The 20,541-nt window shown below is 43.3% G+C and overlaps 1 protein-coding gene across 7 annotated transcripts in view; it reads right to left on the reverse strand.

The window, feature by feature from the left end:
* Positions 1-19,583, reverse strand: part of NHSL1 (NHS like 1) — a 138,673-nt gene extending 119,090 nt beyond the window's left edge. The window contains exons 1-2 of one of the 7 annotated variants that reach the window (XM_083498030.1): positions 19,062-19,536; positions 18,023-18,380 (exon numbers count right to left, since the gene is read on the reverse strand). In XM_083498030.1, coding sequence (XP_083354156.1) covers positions 18,023-18,353 — 331 coding nt within the window. In that variant the 5' untranslated portion in view covers positions 18,354-18,380; positions 19,062-19,536. Of the gene's footprint in view, positions 1-18,022 lie in introns of all 7 variants that reach the window. The other 6 variants (XM_083498032.1, XM_083498036.1, XM_083498027.1 and 3 more) reach the window with 6 other exon arrangements.
* Between the last annotated feature and the right edge of the window lie 958 nt (positions 19,584-20,541).

The raw sequence follows: 20,541 nt of genomic DNA on the forward strand, positions 1-20,541 counted from the left end.
GAATGAAAAGTAGCTTTGAACTATATGAATAACCTAGTAAATTTAGAACATGCAACTGGGGTTAGAAACAACTTCACAAACTTTTCAGTTTTGTTCACTTCTCCCTATCCCCAATCAGAAAATACTAAGTTCTTCCACATGGCAATACAACCCCTGAGAGAACATCAAATACAGCTGCCTTAACCACCAGTTTCGCTTTATACATGTGGTAATGGATGCTCTCACTTGATGTTATGAATTTCTCTTTGAATGAATAACAACTTAGTGTGCTATCTGTGTGAGTAATTAAAAGGTCATGTTGCATGCTAGATAGTTGCCAACTGTTTTAAATTTTAGTGTTGCACAATGCCGTCCGCAAAATTTGTTTTCTATTAATGTTGTTCCATAAGGATCACAGTCAAATGCTTTAAGTTCACTGCTCTGATTAAGTTGCCACTTTTTTTGACATATCAGCATTTAATCTCACTTGCGTTAAACACACTGTATTAAGCTCATCTTTGAAAGGTCGGAAGCTACCGGTATTTTTCATTTGAACTTTTGATGGTTTTAGATGACCTTTTGTTTTATAACTGCCAAAATGAGACTGTATTAAAGTCCAGTTCTGACTTTCACATGTATAAAATTTTATCTGTCTTCACAAAAGGTTCTCCTCTTTCATCATTTCATCAGACTTTAGTACAAAATACCATGTAAGGCCCTAATAAACATACAGACTCAAGTGACAAAAAACTAAGTGAATAATGTCTCTAATTTTCAGTATTAGGGCAGAAATAGGTTAGACTGATGCTAAGGTTAAGGAGATTAGTAGGATAAATATAAGGTTTTCAGCCTGCGATTGAGCTTCACTAGGAGCAACTTAGAGGTACTTTCGTTATGAACCAAGAACATGTACATGGACCACTAATAATGAAACATATGTTGTAGATATTTTTCCACATTTATTATGCTATTTTTGTGATATACAAATGGCATGAGAAAACTTGGTATACTTGTTTGTATAACATTATTCTTGTTTATAAAACACAATAAAAAAAACACAATAGATTGCCACTAATCTCTAACAGTGAATGGTCAGACTTCTCAATTTATCTGCTACTTTACCTGAAGTGGTCTTGCTGGGCTACATCTAGGCTTCAAACTTGATCTTGAAGCCACGTCTGTATGCAGCTAGCTATTTTTAGTTACATGCATTCAGTGTCAAATGCTTACCAGGTGTTGCTGTTTTATAGTTTTTCTTGAAAATAAATATTTTTAATAAATAAATAAATAAATAAGTCTGCATTTGATTTGCCAGACAGGCTAAAATAGGTCAGGCCCGCTCTGTTGCCCTTTTAGTTGACATTCAGAGATGCAATGAACAATGACAGATATTTCTTGTCTAGACTAGATTTTTAAAGGTGCAAAGTCAAAATATGCTGGCTAATTTAACAAAAAATACATTAAGACCAGCTGTAGTGAATTTAATCTGTTTTAGCATATACCAGAGCATTTTTTTTAAAAAAAAACCTTTCAGCTTGTTTGTTTTTCAAGCTTCTGAAACAAAAAACGTTTTCAGTCTACAGTATATACCTATTTTAAAAGGGCAGGCAGAGGGCTTGCCTCCAAACTTACAACTGTGGTGCTTAGCACCAAGATCAGAAATCTGAGCGTTAATCTCTTTCTCCATAAATTACATAGGACAATCTCCATAAATTTTGATGTGGGAATGGGATGACTAGCAGGTGGGTGAGGTTTGCTGGGACAGGCCTGGCAGGCTGGACTGAGGGATATGGTGCCTGTCAGTTTCCCTAACAGCTGCCAAACAGTTTTAGAAAAAAGTGTAAGACAAATATATGCACTAAATTCTTCTAGAGTGCAGACTATAGTTGACTTGGCTGTGATAGTCATGTATTAGAATAATGAGCAGTCTGCAACCAAAGAGACTTGGCTAGTAAATTCAAATCTTGCCCTAAACTTTTTGGCCATTGTTTCACAACCTTAGGCATGCCTTGTTGCATATTCCATAAACACTCATCCAGACACTGAGTCCCATTCCACTCCCAATCTCCTTTATCCATTTCCTGAAGCCTTCATTTCCTTCACCTACCCTTCCTGCTTCTGGTTCACATTTCTCAGTATATTGCTTACTAGACACCCTTTTTAGCCACATTGCTTCTAGGCCTTCTATGGTCCCCAAGATCTCTTCCCAACCTCAGCCAGCCCACTAAGCCAGTGGTTTTCAACCAGTGAGTCATGGCACCCTGGGGTGCCTTGAATGATGGGCAGGGAATGATGGGCAGGGTTTCTTCCCTCCCTCCTCTGATTCCCTCTCGCGTCTCTGCCTCCCAAAGGCTTGCAAAGCTGTTTGTTGCAGCAGCTCTGGCTACAAGCTCCCCAGGTGAATGGTGCCTCTGGGCCTGGCCAGGGGGTGCTTCCCAGGCCCCTGTGGGGCAGTGTAAGGAGGCACCTCTCTCTGGAACAGGAGGGGACAGCTCTGAGACCAGGGGTGGCAGTGGCGGCTGCCCAGAGGACTCCCAAGGAGAGGAGAGGAGGCTGAGGGAACACTCCAAAAGGGTGTTCGAACAGGGGTGAGGGACTGCCAGTTCTGCAGGCAAGGGGTGACATAACTGAACTCCTGAGCCCTGCAGGGGTGCCAAACAGGTTGAATACCTCTGCACTAAGTTACTTGTGTCCTAGCCCATAATCATGTTTGGGCTATAGTATTAACAGATAAATTAACAAAGCAACTGACAGTAGCATGAGGAAGTAGAACAATGGGTGGCTTTACTGAACTGTTTCATCTGCTTTCCCTCATAGAACTGGATTGCAAGCAGTTGTCTGAATATTCTTGAGTTTCTGGAATATTCAACAATCTAAGCAAGCCAGTTAGGGTCAGAGATTACCAGAAAGCCAAGTAAAATACTCAAAACTCCTAGGGGACAGTCTCAAATATTGTTCTTTATAGAGTACCACTATATATTTTCAGGTAACAGCCTAGCCTATCATAATTATAATTATGCCCAGAATTATGAAGACAAGCATATACATTTGTCTTACATTCATTGTTTCTTTTTTGTAAGGTACCTTAAAATCATTAAAGTCAGTATATAAATGTTTAAAATGTTTCCTCAAAAAAAAAAAAAACCTCCCCACAGTAAGCTAGCTACCCTTTGATTTATTGCATTTCAAATAAGCTCACCTCAGAAAATTTCAAGTTGACGTATTATAAACCTGCAAAACTATGGAAGCCTGCTGCATGATTAATAGAGGGGATCTGATGCCAAAGCAAGTTAACAAAAATGATCTTTAGATCCTAGTTCACACATATTTTTAATAGCAGAAAAGCAAAAATGCTTGCTGCTGTTTTGCCAATGGGCAATTATTAGCAAAGGATCAGAAGACACCTGACAATTTAAGGGGCAGAGGACTTCGCCTAACTATCCCCTATGAGCATTACTCTGACAAATCCAGCCTGACAGGTTTTGTTATGCGGGTGCTAATTAGTATGATGCTAATACCTAGAGAAAGTGGGTGGGGTGATGGTTCTGTTATTTGAAGAGCTGCAGCTGAAGCCTGTTTTTCCTATCACATCTTTCATCTGTTTCCCATGTACATATTTATATAGAAGCCTCCTGGTCCTCATTAATATATTTCCCCACCCTGTTCATTACCCTTTGTGCTGAATGTAACAACACAAAAACCAAATGGAGCCTAGCAGGCATTATATTAATACCATACTGTTAAAACACATTAAAAAATATGGTGCACACCTGTCGAGTTGCAGCTCGGCATCCAGAGAAAAATCAGTCTCACACCAAGATAGGTTCCGAATTATGGCTGCTCCTAGGGAAATATGGCAGCTCCTAGGGCTAATGCAGCACAGCTTTTATTGTGTGAAAATCAGAAAGATACAAGCCAAGTAAGGATACAAAAAATACAAGTCAAGCAATTTGTTCTAGCCAGCAGATAAAGACCTTGGTACTAAACCATGCGAGCGATCAGACCATACTACGTTAGCCAATCATATGGGACAGCACGAGCTGTTCACGCGCTATTCATGCTCCAAGGATGCTTCTAGCTATGAGATCACCCTGTAACAATAAGAACTTTGCTCATGCTCTCATGTACAAGCAATCATTTTCCCACATGTCCCCTTTTCTTATTTATATTATTAGAGGAAAAGAGGGACCATTAGTCCAAATCGTACACTTCATTGCCTAAGCGTCTACACTTTGCAACATAAATTCCTCTTGTAACCCCTGTGGTGGGCCGTGGTCGGTACCACCATGCAGTGCATTGGGAAATCAAAGAGGGTATGCATTGAATGCAACAACACACCACGACGAATCCAGCAACACATGCAATTACAATCAATAATACTTTTCTTAACCATACTCCATTGGGTAACCAAGAAGACAACCACTCCCATGGATCAAAACCTTCAGGTGGATTCAAAGGATTATGAGCTATCATTTGTTCCATATAATCAATAGTAGCAGAGATATTGGTCGATTGATCAGTTATATACATGCAGCAATGAGAATGAATTAAGGCACAAATTCCACCTTTAGAAGCAAGGATCACATCTAAAGCATAATGATGTTGAAGAACTACATTTCTTATTTCTGATATTTCTTTGTTAATCATTTTTAAAGCCAAAATGGTGGAATTAAACAAATTTTCTGTCCAGTTTGCCAATTTATGCAAATCACGGTAATTCATGGCTGCACCTAAAGAAGGCAGAAGGGACCTAGAAATGGCTGTCCCTGTATATTGAGAAATAGGTGATTGTACTTCCCTTCTGTTACGCAAACGGACCGCTGGGAGCTTATCTATTTTATACACCAAGGGTACCACTATGCCTAACGTGCAGGTACCAGAAAAGGCAGAGGGAATTTCTTTGTAGGCCTGTGTGCCACAAAATAACCATAAGTCAGATTGAAGCAAACATGTAGTTCTGCTGCTCTTTCTCATCCAGTCGAACCAAATATAAAAGTCTCTACACGCAGCTTGTTGTTCATAGGTCATGTAGGTTGTGACATTATTAATTAAGACCTTTGGCCTACCACTCATGGTTGTAACATTAAGAAAACAAGAAGATCCATTAATGTACTCATACGTCCAATTACAATATGGATAATGACCTAAAAATTTTTTGCTATTGTGATTAAAATGAAAACAATACGGAGCTAATTCTACAAGCGATAGAGATACAGGAGGTAAACTTATGCGATTGTCTTTCATATTATTGCTAATCTTATATGAAGCATTTATTGGAATACTAGAATACCATCACCAAAAAAGCTCAAAGCTTTGTGAAGCTTTTAAAAAATCATTTTTCTCAGCAGCTAAAAAAAGGCACTAGCCAAGCATAGTCCGCTTCAAGCATATTCCACTTGCTGTAACTAAAAAGATTGCAACAAGGTCGAGAACAGAGCCCATTGTCTTCGTGGGCCGTGTTAAAGAACCATATCGCAACTTTCATTCTGTCCGGGAACCATGCCAAAGCACAAAAATGAAACAACTGGAACACACTAAAATCCCTTCACCCCCTCCCTTGCCAAGAGTCCACAATAGTTCCAAGACAGCCCTCTGTATATGCTCAGGGGAACACATCATAGGGCAGGATTCCTGAGGGAGGAGAAAAAAAAATCTGGGGGGTAAAATTCAAGTGATGTCAATAAGGATGAGAATGGTAAATTAGTCCAATGGCCACTTCCAAGCAACCTGTGTGATATTTCATGGCTCGATTATTGGCATGTAAAAACCACAATCCAGAAGAAGTCACACAACCATTTCTGCAGATACAGGAGCCCATTTGCTGTAAATAAGTCTGATGTATTGCTCCTTGTACTGCTGAGCCAAAAATCCAAACCCAACGAAACGTGGTGACACAGATGGGATGGTCGCTATTGGGAGGCAGCAAAACTGTAATGATGTTTGGTGGTTGAAGTGGCTTCCCAGGGAAAAGGGGGGCCAATGCAGTAGGGATGAAGATGGCCTTTCAGCGTGCCAGGAAACACTGGAACAGCTGTGGAAGAGCCTCTTCCATTGCAGAGGTGATTGTGATCTTGTCTGCTGGATCCTTATGTCCTTTAAGGGCAGAAAATAGTGGAGACAAAGTGGAGGTGGGCAGGTCCAAATAACTCTTTATCCAATTCAGCTGTCCAAGAGTTTGTTGTAAATCCACCAGTTTAAAATCAGGAAACTGTAGTTGAGGCGTAACTGGAATGGCTGCAGATGCTGTCAGCTCATGTCCCAGGCACGTAATAGGTAAGGTCCGCTGGATTTTCCTTTAGCCACTGTCAATCCAACAGGTTTTTTCCTGTGCAGGATTTTGGGACACGGCGGAGGACAAGGCCGTGGCTAGCAAGCCGTGGCTAGCAGTGCCCACTGACTGGCAGGCTTTAAGCATATCAGCAATGGCTATATTTGATGTTGCCATTAGAAGGCGCAGCGCTTGCTTACAGTCCTCATGATCAAACGCAAGCTGGCAAACAATCAGTTCTTGTGCTGCCAGGTCCTGAACTTGCCGCTTGAAGGTATTGTACAAGCGATCAACAAATTGTCCATAGGGCTTTGCAGGGTCCTGTCTGATGCTTCCCCATCGGCCATCTCGCTCATTCCTGTCATCAGGGACAGAGGCCAGAGCCTCTTGGGCTGAGGCTGTGGTGGCTGCCCAATACATAGGATCAAGGGCCAACTGTTGGGCAATAGGAAGAAAATTGCCTCCTCCCGTCAGCCCATCGAGAACATTGGTTTGGGTCAGCATGACGGGGGCTGGGGGTGCAGGAGCAATCTCAGGAAAGAGATTTGGAGTATCAGAATCAAAAGGCAACAACGGAGCGGCAGCACTGAGAGATCTTTGAAGAGGAATTGTAGGAGCGGTGCCAAATGCCTTGGGCGGAGGAGGTGGATGAGTGGGGGGTGCTGCAAAATTTGAAGAATGCAGGGGAGTGACAGGATGAGCCGGAGAGAGAATGTCCGGCGGTTTAGGAGGAAGGTTTGAGGCAGGCAAAGCGGGAACCGGGGGGGCGTTTGAAGAAGCTGTTCCAGCAGCCAGAAGAATGTTTGAGGGAGTTAAGCACGACATAGCTTTGTAGACGTTACTCCAGGCATGCAAAACCTTTACATCAATCTGCGGATGATTTTGAAAGAAGTGTCCAATTTTTTTCCAATCGTCTAACTCCCAGTTTCCGTCCTGGGGGAACCACGGACAGTGAGTGTCCAGGGCTTTTATAAGGGACTTAAGGTCAGCTTTCCGAACAGCAAGGTTGTTACTGGCCAAAAGGAATTTAAGGTCTTTTAAAAAAATTTTCTGTGGTGCAGAGAGAGATTTTCCCATGATTGCAAGAGTTGCAAAAAGAGCAGGGAGCACTTACCGAGGGATCCGTAGGAGGATGAGAGAGAGGCGCCTTTTTGCCCTGTCCGGGCGGAGATAAGTGCTGATAAGTCCGTAACGTAGTCCAGAATCACATTCACACGGGAGCTCTCACCGGGGATCCACTACGTGGATGAACGACGCGTCTGCAGCCCTTGCGGGGCGAGGTGAGAGCTGAACGTTGTACACACGGGAGCACTCACCAGGGATCCACTACGTGGATGAACGACGTGTTGGTGAGTGCTGAATAATGAAAAACAGGCAGTCACACGGGAGCACTCACCAGGGATCCACTACGTGGATGAACGACGTGTTGGTGAGTGCTGAAAATCAACGTGAAGTTCGAAGGCAATCACACGGGAGCACCAATTGTCGAGTTGCAGCTCGGCATCCAGAGAAAAATCAGTCTCACACCAAGATAGGTTCCGAATTATGGCTGCTCCTAGGGAAATATGGCAGCTCCTAGGGCTAATGCAGCACAGCTTTTATTGTGTGAAAATCAGAAAGATACAAGCCAAGTAAGGATACAAAAAATACAAGTCAAGCAATTTGTTCTAGCCAGCAGATAAAGACCTTGGTACTAAACCATGCGAGCGATCAGACCATACTACGTTAGCCAATCATATGGGACAGCACGAGCTGTTCACGCGCTATTCATGCTCCAAGGATGCTTCTAGCTATGAGATCACCCTGTAACAATAAGAACTTTGCTCATGCTCTCATGTACAAGCAATCATTTTCCCACACACACCAGCCACCCTATTTAATTATATCAATCCAATTTGTTTTTATTTTCCTTTGTTGATCTAGAATCTCTTCAAGTCACGGGCTTTATTTTGGGTTTTAGCTCCTACAGTCACTAAATAATTGAGCACCACTGTGTCACAACAGAATTGGTTTGCTATTATTGAAATAAGCATGGGGGTCCATGTGGAAACAAGCAACACAGGGAAAAATAGAGCCATTTTTTTCCTGTCTCCTTCCCAACATGTGTGCAAGTGAGGGTGCTTTGTAGGGAATGAGAGGTGGCTGCTTGCATGTATCTCCCATATTCCCTACCCTGCTGTGCACCAAGCAAGTTATTCATTCTCTGAAACACAAGAAACTTGCATCTCTCTCTCAGTATGTAAAACATTATAGGAGTTGCCAATGTGGTTCCTTACAAATACCGCTAAAGTACAACTCCTATCATTATTTATCCTTGGCCACACTGGGTGGGTCAATGAAAGTTTTAGTCCAGTAACATCTGGAGGGCACTATCCTGGCCACCCCTGGTTTAACCAGTGTGACTCATGCATGTTAACCTCAGTACTGAACAACTGTAATGACTACTGTAGGTGGGACTACCCTGACGATCAGAAGCTATAGCAGGTGCTAAGTGGGGAATCTGGCTGTCCACACATATAATATCTGTGCTGAAAGAGCTGCCAGACTGCCACCAAGCCATGTTTAAAAGATATTATTAAATATAAAGCCCTTTCCAACTTGGAATCAGGTAACCGAAAATAATGCCTTCGAACATACAGATCTGTTAGATCACCACAGCCTTCAGATGATGTTCTGTTGTCCATATTGCAACCTGGAAACTCCATCTTGCAGTAACACAGAGGCCGGAAGCCTTTACTGTGGTGCCTATTTTATGAAACAAACTCCTCCTCACTACCAATATGGCAGGCAGCAATGGTAGTGTGCCTTCATCACTTACTAAAAATATACCTGATTTGCATAAGTGTTCACAACCATAGCTGCCAGTTTTTAACTGGCTTATGTACTGTAATGGTGATGTTTTAAAGTACCAATATGCTTTATTAACTCGTTTTAAAATGCTGTGGTTTTGTTTTTAATGAAATAGGCAAGTTATTATCTGTATATTTTGAGGTTGATTTGACAGAACGCAGTTTGCCCCTAAAAAGATGAGGATGGCAAGGCATGCAGCAGTAATTTGAGCTTTTTCTCTACTATGCAACTGAAACAATTGATAAGCCCACAAAGCCATCTTCTAAGCCCTCTTGAACTCCCTCTGAAGTGATTTCATCTGCTACCAAAGCCATTACTAATCCAAGCGGGAAACCTGGAGCAGGTGCCAGAACGCAACAAGGAGCAGAACTATAAAACAAAATTTAACAGTGCAATCCTAACCCCATATATGCTAGGTGGAAGAGGCTGGTATTTGAATTGAATTTGGGAGTTCCCGCCGGGCTCCCAAGGCTTGCAGACAGCAGCCTGCAGCCCAAAACCCAGGGAGCGCAGCGGAGCGCACCCCGGGCTTCCCGCCAGGCTCCCAAGACTTGCAGATAACAGCCTGTTCTGGGGGCTGGGGTCGGGAGAAGCTCGGCCCCAGCCCCGCGCCTGGGGGGGAAATAATTTTTTTCTTTATTCCCCCCCCCCAAAAAAAAACCTAGGTGCGCCCAATGGGCCAGTGCGCCCTATAGGGCGGAAAAGATGGTATCTGCCCTCCAAAGCAGTTGATCTGGCCTTAAACTAGCATAAACAACCTACCCTAGTGTCCTGGCTGACAGAAAGCCCTGCTGGCGTCAAGTTGGCATCTTGCAGCAGTAGAAAGGGCAAAAAGGTTTCAGGAGTGGGAAATGGGCTCATCGGGGGTGAGGAGAGAGATACATAAAGTTATGATGCCTCCTAACTCATTTCATCCACTGATTTCATCCATGGAGACTGGTGTAATTTACATTACCCACAAGAGTCACTGGAAGGGTAGAAAATGAATGTTTACACTGCCTCCATGCCTTCCCTAGCCAGGAGCAGTTATGATGCAGCTTAATTTACACAAAGATGTGCCAGCATATATCTCTTCTCCTGATGATTCTGCCTGGTTGGGATTACTTTGCTCAGCAATTCCAGTTAAATTAAACCTTGTATGACTAATGAGGAAAACAGGGTATTTTCTCATTCAAAAGACAGCAGCAATGTTTTAAGAATAGGTGTTAAGAAAGAAGAGTATTTAGTTACTACAAAGGTCTGGGCAACCTTTGACCTGACAGATGTTGCTGAACTACAGCGTTCATCATCCCATGCCTGCTAGAGCTGGTGGGAGTTGTAGTTCAGCAACATTTGGAAGGTCAGAGGTTCCCCACACCTGTTACAGAGGCATCTCTCCATGCGCAAAGATGAAAAGTATCTGAACAAACAGACAGTGGCACAATACTACGCATCTATGTACCAAACTCCTTTATTCAACAGGGCTAACTCCAAGTACTGCATATCATCTCAAGTAACCCTTAGAAAGCACAGCATTTTCAAACATACAGTAACTCCATTCCCAAGTAAGAGACAGCAGAAATTCCAAAAGTAAATCCACACCTGTTATACCTGACTTGCAGGTACCCAGGTAATATTCTCCAATATTTCATATAATAAGTGCCTGACAGCCAAAGGTAAGACCTGTTCCCTACCTACACCCATTAATTATTGCTGTAATTAGCAGCTAGGTATGATCTGTCAACAGCAACCAAAAACATGGCTTTGATTACATATTCCTGATAAGTACTCACTGACCAAAAACAAAAAAACCCACATGAAAAGGAGTTACTTTTAACAGAAAATATAAGTTCCTAGTTCACTTTTTTCAAGACATTGAAAAGTAGATGCAATCAATTCAGTTCAATTAATTTCTGCATCAAAACACAGACTGTGCTTGAAATTATCTGTCCTCAATCATCCTATATTATCATACAGTGGGAAGGGACACAAATTAAATAAAATGCAATGTGTTGATTATTGAGGCCAAAGTACACGTGACATTAAACATGTATTTGCATTTAATGGGCAGAGCTGTTTTTAAAAATGCAAATAGCATCAGGTGGTTTTCCCAGTTGTGATGTATTATGGTGCTGGAGGAGACTCTTGAGAGTCCCACAGACTGCAAGAAGATCAAACCTATCCATTCTGAAGGAAATCAGCCCTGAGTGCTCACTGGAAGGACAGGTCCTGAAGCTGAGGCTCCAATACTTTGGCCACCTCATGAGAAGAGAAGACTCCCTGGAAAAGACCCTGATGTTGGGAAAGATGGAGGGCACAAAGAGAAGGGGACGACAGAGGATGAGATGCTTGGACAGTGTTCTCGAAGCTACCAGCATGAGTTTGACTAAACTGCGGGAGGCAGTGGAAGACAGGAGTGCCTGGCATGCTCTGGTCCATGGGGTCACGAAGTGGGGCACGACTAATCAACTAAACAAAATGAAACTGATAATTCCTGAGGAGAAAAGCAGGACCCAACATCACATGAGCGGACTTTCACTTGTGCAAAAGAATTCCTCCTGCCTCTCCTCCTCCCTACACATCTCCTAAATCTGTTCCAGAGAGTCTCCTAACACTCCAATGCAGATTTTGAGAGTAAAAGAGGACTATGACATCCCACTGTGCTGTTCCAACAGACATCCATTCCACGCACATATGAGCACCACTGATTTTATCTCAGAATCACAGAAGGTGGCAAGAAGCGTTTAAAAGTGGAATCATTCACAAAGCATATAGCAGTTTCAATAGATAGATATAGCAGGGAAGGAACAAAATTTGCTTCCCCTCCTTGCCTGCTGCAATTCCAGGAATTATCAGTATCTGCAACTGCTGATAAAAAAATGGATTTAACATGTCACACACAGGTGGACTAAAATCAAGGGTTGTTAATTAAGAGGATTGGACAGTTGCTTAAAAAAAAAAGTACATCCAGCCTCTTTGGGTGAAACTACAATTTTGTACATTAATGGAAGCTCTTGAGGAAGCATTTTACAACTTATTAAACTGTGTTCAAGATGAATATTATATAATGCATTTTCACATTTCAGCCAATAAAAGCCTTTTCTGTACAAATCTTCATTTATTAAATTTCAAATGGAGGCTTGCCTCAGTGCAGCAAGGCTTTGTACCAGTTTCCCTTTGGGAAAGGGTTTTTGTTTGAATGCAACCTTTTGTCCTGTTCTTGCTTTTAGCAAAGTGTTATCAATAGGAAAAGCTGAATTTCAACAAATAATGAGTCTTCCACTTAATATATAATTACAGATTAAGGACATATAGAAGCTTGTTAAGTGTCCAATGAACACTTGTTTCTACTGAGGTTTTACAATAAATAATTTTATGTAATTTGGACCGTGTACCACGCTCTCCAGGTAATTTGTGGTTAAGTTGAATAGAGATGCAGTTTACATTCAGAGCACCAATTCTAGCGACTCCACAGGGTCTAGGACAGAGCTTTCCAAACTTTTCATGTTGGTGACACACTTTTTAGACCTGCATCCTTTTGTGACACAGTAATTCAGTTTTACTAGCAAACTGGAGGTTAAACTTTTCAGCCGCGGGAGGTGCATGGGACCGTTCGCATGACACATCTTCACACTGCAGCTGATACACTAATGTTTTGCGACACACAAGTTTGGAAAGCTCTGCTCTAAGACCTTAGCATTACAGGAAGGATTTAAGATCAGGACTGCTGAATATTACTCCTACAGTTAAAATCAGGCTGTTGCTCCCTTCCTATGGGGCATCTCCAACGACCACTTATTAGTTTGACTTTAACTGTGTCTCATACTTCAGCCGAAAAAGTATGAGACTCTTAATCTCGGGATTATGAGTTTGAGCCCCACATTAGACAAAAGATTCCTGCATGAAGGGGGGTTGGACTAGATGACCCTCATGGTCCCTTCCAACTCTATTATTCTATAATTTACTCATGCTCAATAGCCATGTCAGCAAGAGTTTTCAAAGGGAAATGGACAAGACTAACCAGCAAAAGATCAAGGATACAGAAGAATATAAATAGTTGTTTTTCTATTGAATTATATTGCATGGCAGATGCCATACAGTCTTCTTCGGCGCTGTGTGAGTGTTTTTACAAGCAAATATCTACAAGAAAGGAAGTGCTGTGGAGGATGGGCATAGAAGAGAAGATTCTTCTTCCATTCCTGTGCTTCTTTTTGTTTTGAATTTAACAACACAGGAAAGTCCTCTCACAGTGTTTTTCTTTGTTGCAGCAAGAGATGCAGTGAGCCAAATGGGATCTTCTCTGCGGAAACAGCTGACTCCAAATAAAACAAAAACAGTCACAGGTTGCATTGCACAGCATTTCCTTCCTAGCACTGGGTGGGTATGGAAGAGATATGAGCTCTAGTCATCTCACTGCATGACACTGGAATAAATAGAAAAGGAAATATCCATTTAAAAAGCAGCTTTTCTGTAAACCTCCAACAATTTATATAAAAAGTATCTAGCAGGAATGGGTGAACAGGCAGAACCATTTACCTTTACTTGGGTTTTCCCTACAGAAAAAGATGTTTATATAGCCATAATATATTCTGTACACAAATAAATCATGCATCCTCCCAGCGTCCTGTAGAATGACTGATTTCTAGGTTTCAAATACAAGAAGAAACATCTCATTTAAAGCCCATGTTTTTCAAGGTATTTTTATTATAATTTTAAGAGAGGGGGGGGGGAATAGGGGTGGAACCAACGGATCTCCAAGTTTCTAGACACAAAAAATCTAAGTTTAGTAGACTATTATATACTTCCTTTCAAGACTCTATAAGTAAATTCAATCCAGCTTCAGTATTCTCAGAGAAACACACAAAAAGTCCTTTATTAGAAATGGATGAGTGTTCCAAGAAACAACTTTTACAACAACAACAAAAGTGTCAGTTTGAAAATGCAAATGGAAGATGCTACGTATTCCCAATATGTCCATACCTGAAACAGAACTATTTTAACCACAACTGCGGGACCTCACAAAATGTCAACTGGCTTTCAGCAACCTCAAATACATTTTTTCTCCTCTCAGCATCTACCACAAGCAATAAGGACCCTAACTGAAGGATAGGTAAGCCTAGGACCAACAGCATACATTAAAACTAACAGAGGGAATGTTTACAAACTTCAAATGTTAAAAAGGCATATAAATTTGGTCAAATAGCAAGAGATAGATGCACAAGCAGAAGCACAACCAAGTTGCCTATACTGCAACTGTATGATAGGATAAACCAGTACTATGTAATCATAATAAAATCAAATATATGACATTTAAAACAATCCAAGTTATGACAGTGTAGGTCATTATGCAGGTATATTTCAAACTCTCCCTCCCCTATCTCACTTTATTAACATAAAGTAAGACAGACAACTTTGTGGAAAATATGCATTAATAGCCTGAATTTAGAGAATATACTAATGCACTGCCGTATTAACACACCTTGGCTGAGCCATAAGCCATGATTAAGCGAATTAGATGGTGCATGAACTGTGAGCTGGCCATGTTACTTCTGAACCAGTGCTCAAACAACCATGAGCTAAGGCCAAGGTTTGTTCTTAACTTTCCCAACTGTTTGTTTGGGACAAATTTATTTCAAATATAATGGACTGTATTGTAATACTTTAATCATTTTAATTGTTTTGCAATCAACAACAAATTGAAATAAAAAGAGAATTATATTTTAAGAAGTGAACAGAGACACAAATTTTAATGTAATGTAAGGGAAACAGCCAAATATCATCCTACAGCTAATGTGGCAAATTAAGGCTGAAAACTGATACCCATCAGAAAAGCTGACAAACAAGCTCCTCTACTCTCCTGAGCTCACTACCCTTCACCCATTGTAGCCTTCCTTTCACAGAGTGGGACAAACAGCAAAACTGCAGAAGGGGGAAGGGAAGAAAGGACACACACAGACTGAAAATTTGTTCACGGAGCTAGCAGGAAATGCCAAACACTGCACACAGGAGCTAACAGTTTCTTGAATAAGGCTGGAGCTTACAGTGGGAAAACTTTGTCATGCTTTACCTCTGAACTTTGGATGGCAGGGTCTCGGATAACACAAAGGAAGTACGACTTGTTTTGCATCTACCCTGAACAGTCAAAATGCACTATCCCAATACCAAGCAGCAATATTATTTGTATAATATTTCCATGGGAGCTTTCGCTTTTCAAAACAAACAGAAAACTCCGTGGATCATGCAATTTTCTTCTTGCTTGCCTTGGAACTCTGAATAACCTGTACACATAAAAAGCAAACTACTTCATCAGCACGGTTTGCTAAATGTGGGTAATGTCTGAGAGGGTAAAATTAAGGAGTGGGGGCAGATTTGATGGTGAGATGCATGTAGTATGAGGCAAAGAACTAATACACATACATTTGATCAAGGAACATGTATTGAAAAAAACGCAACGTATTGGAAAGTGTTAGTAATGCATTTGTAAGCACACTCAGAAGCAAGTCTCTTTATATTTAATGGGACTTATTCTCAAGAAAGTGTGCATAAGATTACTTTTTAAATCAAGAGTACTTTTTAAATCAATCACTTCTGTATGTTGTTAATTCAGTACATACAACATATGAACCCTAAACGTAAATAGCGGCCAGCGACACCTGACTAGAATTACTATTTTTTTCAATGGGTAAGATCAAGAAGGGTGCACAGTGAAGTATTCTGAGTGGTAGGTTTATTCATTAAAATATATGAATGGAAGTCAGAACAAGGACAGCTAGGCAGATTTTTCACACCACCTTTTGAAGCCAAATTTCTTAAATTTGAAACCTTTTTCTCCAGCCATTCCACTGTAAGTGTCTTCAAGGCAGTTTTTTAAAAATAATTTACGACTCTGGCTCAAAACAGTAAAACAATATAAACAATAGTAGATTAAAAATGAGTTCAGCAGTGCAAACAATGATATCCAATAATAAGAAATACAGTTACAACCAAAAAAATACTAGTGTTGAATTCTAAGGCAAATAAGACAAGTGTGGGCTGGTGTCTAAGACATAAAGGTCAAGTTGTGCCAGGTGAGTCTGCCTATAGAAAAGAGTCTGTCCAGTGACCATCCTCTGATGGGGGAGCTCCCAATGAAGACCTTTAGTTGCACATCTCAGTTTACAGGCAGATTCGTCCGGGACATCCCAGATTATTTGGGGATTTATAAACTGTTTAGCACTTTAAATGTGTTGGGCTTAAGTCTCTAAGCTAGGATAGATAGGCAAGGCCCTGTTAACAGTCTGGCTGCAGTACAGTATTCTGAACCTGTTGAAGTTTCCAAGCACTTTTCAAAGGCAGCCCCATGAATAAAATGATGCAGTAATCAAGCCTTGTTGCTACCTATACATGTGTGCCCATTGGCAAAGCTCAATCTAGCATTGAGCATCCTCAAAGTAAACTCTGCATGGTTCTAACATGGAGAAGACATATATTGAAATAAAGACTTACTTGTGAAACTGTCTGTGGTGACAGACCTATCAAGAAGAACTTAGCTTTGCCCAAAGATTTCCATGACTGGGCACAACTTAACCTTGCCTAATGATTTCAAGGGGGCTTAAATGAAGGTAAACATACCTGGGTTGCACCTAACGTGTTCTTAATTTACTGAGCAGCATTCTTAGGGAATACTGAGACTTAACGCATCTTTAAAGTGAAAAATGTTCTTACAGAGAGACCGAATGCATTTTTACAAGCCTACTTACATGTTTTCCAAAACAATGTGCTTTATTATGCTCAGGGTTTGATTTATCAAGGGAATTCATGAAAGAGACACTCCTCAAATTATAACATTACCAAAGCAAGCTTCCTCTGAACTAATCAGGTCAAACAAGAACCACATTTCCACTAGCATCTGAGAAGTTGTTAAAAGAACTGGAAAGAGTTTCTCAATGAGCAACACAAATGGATTTTGAATCTGAACTGTCAGTGATTCATTCCTTTTTTCCCTTCCACTGTTCTTTAAAACAAACATACACACACAGCACGCAGATGTGCAATGGTGCTGGCCAGATTTTCCTGATTTTAAAAAGAAAGCCTTCTCCTATGATCACACCTCCAGCATGCACTCTGCAAGCAGATAATCATGTTTGACAAACATATATAAATGTAGCTCACTGAATGCACACAGACCAAGTACCCATGTTGTGCAGACTGCCCTAACGTGTGAAGAGACTCTAATCCCAGAACAGACTCCAATTTCAGAGCATTTTGGCCAACGCCCAGCTCCATAAGAAATACCCCTGTGTGTGTATGTGTGGTTTTTCCCCAAATACATTTTGCTGTAAGATCTCTGCTTGGGAGGGGCAGAGCATTTCAGCAATGCAGCCAAACCCGTGGAGCCTGCACCGATTGCAAGAGTCGCCAGCCTGACCCCTACAGCCCACTAAAAAGGTCCAGTTGGGGAGATCTGTTGCCCAGCCCGACCCTTGGGGGAGTGGGGCTCAGTTCTTCACTACAAAGTGGGGAAGGGGGTGGTCTACCTGCCCTCCAATTCCCAGCTGCAGGCAAGGGTGTCAACTTGGATAAAATACGGTAGGGCCCAGGTATGCCTCAACCTGCATAATCGATCACAAGACGCAGTGCACGCAGACTATTTGAATGGCAAGGCTCATCAATTTTTGGGGGGGGGGGTCAGTTTCCTCAAATATTTTAGGGAGGGAGGCAAAGGGACCCCGGCCCCTTGGCTCCTACGGTTGCAGGTGAGACTTCCATCCGTTTTGCTGCCCCCTCCTCATGCCCTGCCGCCAGCCTCTCTTCTCTCAACACAAAACGGCAACGAGGGGCTCTAGGAGGCGACCCGGGGCAAACCCACCACCACAGCCTGGTCTGAACTCCCGCCAAGCCAGCCAGGCAGCCGCCCACCGCGCCCTCCCGGCCAAACGGCTCCCTCCAGCCCCGTGAGAGACTTACGGATTTTGACTTTGCGGTGGTCCAGGCGGGCGGCGAGAGCCTTGAGGGAGTCGAGGCGGTGCTGGAGGCGCGCGCTGCGCCGCCCCAGGCTGTCCGCTTGGGTCTGGATGCCGCCGAAGACGTCGCCGGCGCAGCGGGAGAGGTCGGAGAGCTGCCAGAGGAGCGAGACCAGCGAGTGCGAGCAGACCTCCTCCAGGGAGCCGAAGAGGAGCCCTTCCGCGCCGCCTCGCCCGGCGGGCGAGCCTCCTTTGTCCCTCGGAGCCGCCGCCGCCGCGTCCTCTTCCAGGCGGCACAGCCTGAGCGGCGACACCGTCCTCAGGGGGAAAGGCATCGCGCGGGCTCTGGGGCGAAGGCTGCTCTGCGGAGGGGAGGGAGCAAAACTTACATCCACCACACGCACAAGTCCAAGAGCCTCTGCTTTTTGTTCTCCTGCCTCTTTCTGGAAGACTCAGTAGTTGTTTGAGGCCGCGCGGGGGCTGCAGCCGTGAGCCCGGCCGGCCAGGGGGCCGAAGAGGAGGCGCCACAGGTACATTGCAATGCCTCTCTGCAAAAGGGAGCGAGCGAGAGAGCGAGTTCGCCCCGCGGGCTCCTCCGCCGCTGGTGCTGCTACCTCAGGAAGAAAAAGCACGGGGAAAGGGGGTGGGGAAACACGGTCGCCCTGCCCTGACTGGCTCCGGGGGGCGGGGGGAGATCCAGCCGGAGACCCCTCTCGCTCGCCGCCGGAGACGGAGGAACAGGAAAAGGAGCCGCGTTTCCCCCGGAGGAAGCGTGGGAGGGGGCTTGGAAGCGGCGCCGGAGAGCGCGCGGGATCGCGGGCAGGAGGTGAGAGGGAGAGAGCTCAAGCTCGCGGGGGAAGAAGAAAGGCGACCCACCCCCGCGGTCACCTGGGATCCCCTGCTCTCGCTTTTCCCAAACGCTCCCAACCCGGAAAAACGAAAGCAGCCGAAGGGGAGGTGGCGCAAAAGAACTCGACTCCACAGAAAGCTGGGAAAAGAAAATGTTTTTTGGGGGGGAAATAATAATAAAGGCCGCCGCCTACCTGTAGCTCTCCAAACTGGAGCTACTGCCCCAGCTACTCCTTGCCTCCCAGCAAGCCGAAGGTGGAACTCTTCCCTCCCTCTTTTTCCCTCTCTCTCTCTCTCTGCCTGCATTCACTCTTTCCGCCGCTTGGTGTCCGAGGGTTACTTTCTCACACACACGCAGGAAGAAGCACGGCAGGTATCATCTGGCTCCCAAATAATCACATTTTCTAAATCACGGTTGCCCACCCCACCCCTCCACCATCACCTACTGGGATGCTTTGTGTAACAGGTGAGAGAGAGATAAGAGCATAACGTTGGGAGGAACCCAGCGGTGGGCAAAACGGCTACGGAGGCAACTGCTGTGGCAGTTCAACGTTTTCTCTGGCTTCTCCCGCCCCCTTTTCTCTCTCTCGCAGTATTTATTTACGGTCCTAGTAACTCTTTACCCAGCGGAGCTCGCTCCCAGGAAAAAAAAATGACATAAGATTGGAGCCTTAGGAGCTGGATTGTGTTACTGTGTCCCGCTGCAAGCTGGGAGCAAAGAACAGTCAACACACTCCGAGTAGCACCCAAACGTACTAGCCCAGTTGCCCCAATCTAGTTATTTGTGTGTTACTGTATTTATGTCCCAAGTTTTATATATCATTTGATTGCAAAGCAGTTTACAAAAAAAGTAAAACAGTAACTTACTTGGTAAAAACAGTTCAACTACTATTTAAAACTTTTTTAAAAAGAAAATCAATTATAAACTAAACCCCAGATTAAAGCACATGCCCACATTCTCTCTGTTTGGAGAGGCTTGCCTAAACAAAAGTGGTTTTAGCAGGCTCCCAAAAGAGTACAGTGAAGGCACTGCCTGGTGTCAATAGGTGAAGAGTTGCAAAACACTAAAAGATGAATTTCTTACAAATGTGGGCACAGTATTATGTAGCTCCTGTCACAGTGCCAGTTCTGCAGATCAAAGAGGTTAAGTGGGCATATATGGGGTAAGGTGATCTCTCAGGTAAACTGGTCTAAACTGCTAAGGGTGCCTCCAAATCCCATTCCCCAGAGCTGATCCAGGAGGATACCATGGTCAATGGCATCAAAAGCCAAAGTGAGATCAAGAAGCAGGAGCCTGGTTGCATTCCGCTTGTCTCGTTATCTGCAAGTCAGATCAGCCTCTGGATGGATGAGTATGGTCTTATATTATTATGGACCAATTTGACATTTGGAAACAGTACCACCAAACCATAGGGCTCAGCAGATAAGCTACCAGTAACTTACAGAGGAGTGAGAAGACAAGAACAAAGAATAATGACCCTATATCAGCTGGATAGCTCAGTTGGTTAGAGCATGGTGCTGATAACGCCAAGGTTGTAGGTTTGATCTCCGTAGGGACAGCTGCATTTTCCTGCATTGCAGGGGGTTGGACTACACTAGAGATCCTCAGGGTTTCTTCCAACTCTATGATTCTACCTCAGCCTCTGCCTCAGATAGTGTTCAGACTCAGCTCCT

Source organism: Podarcis liolepis, assembly GCF_965112155.1.
Source record: "Podarcis liolepis genome assembly, chromosome: 3".
NCBI classification, from domain to species: domain Eukaryota; kingdom Metazoa; phylum Chordata; class Lepidosauria; order Squamata; family Lacertidae; genus Podarcis; species Podarcis liolepis.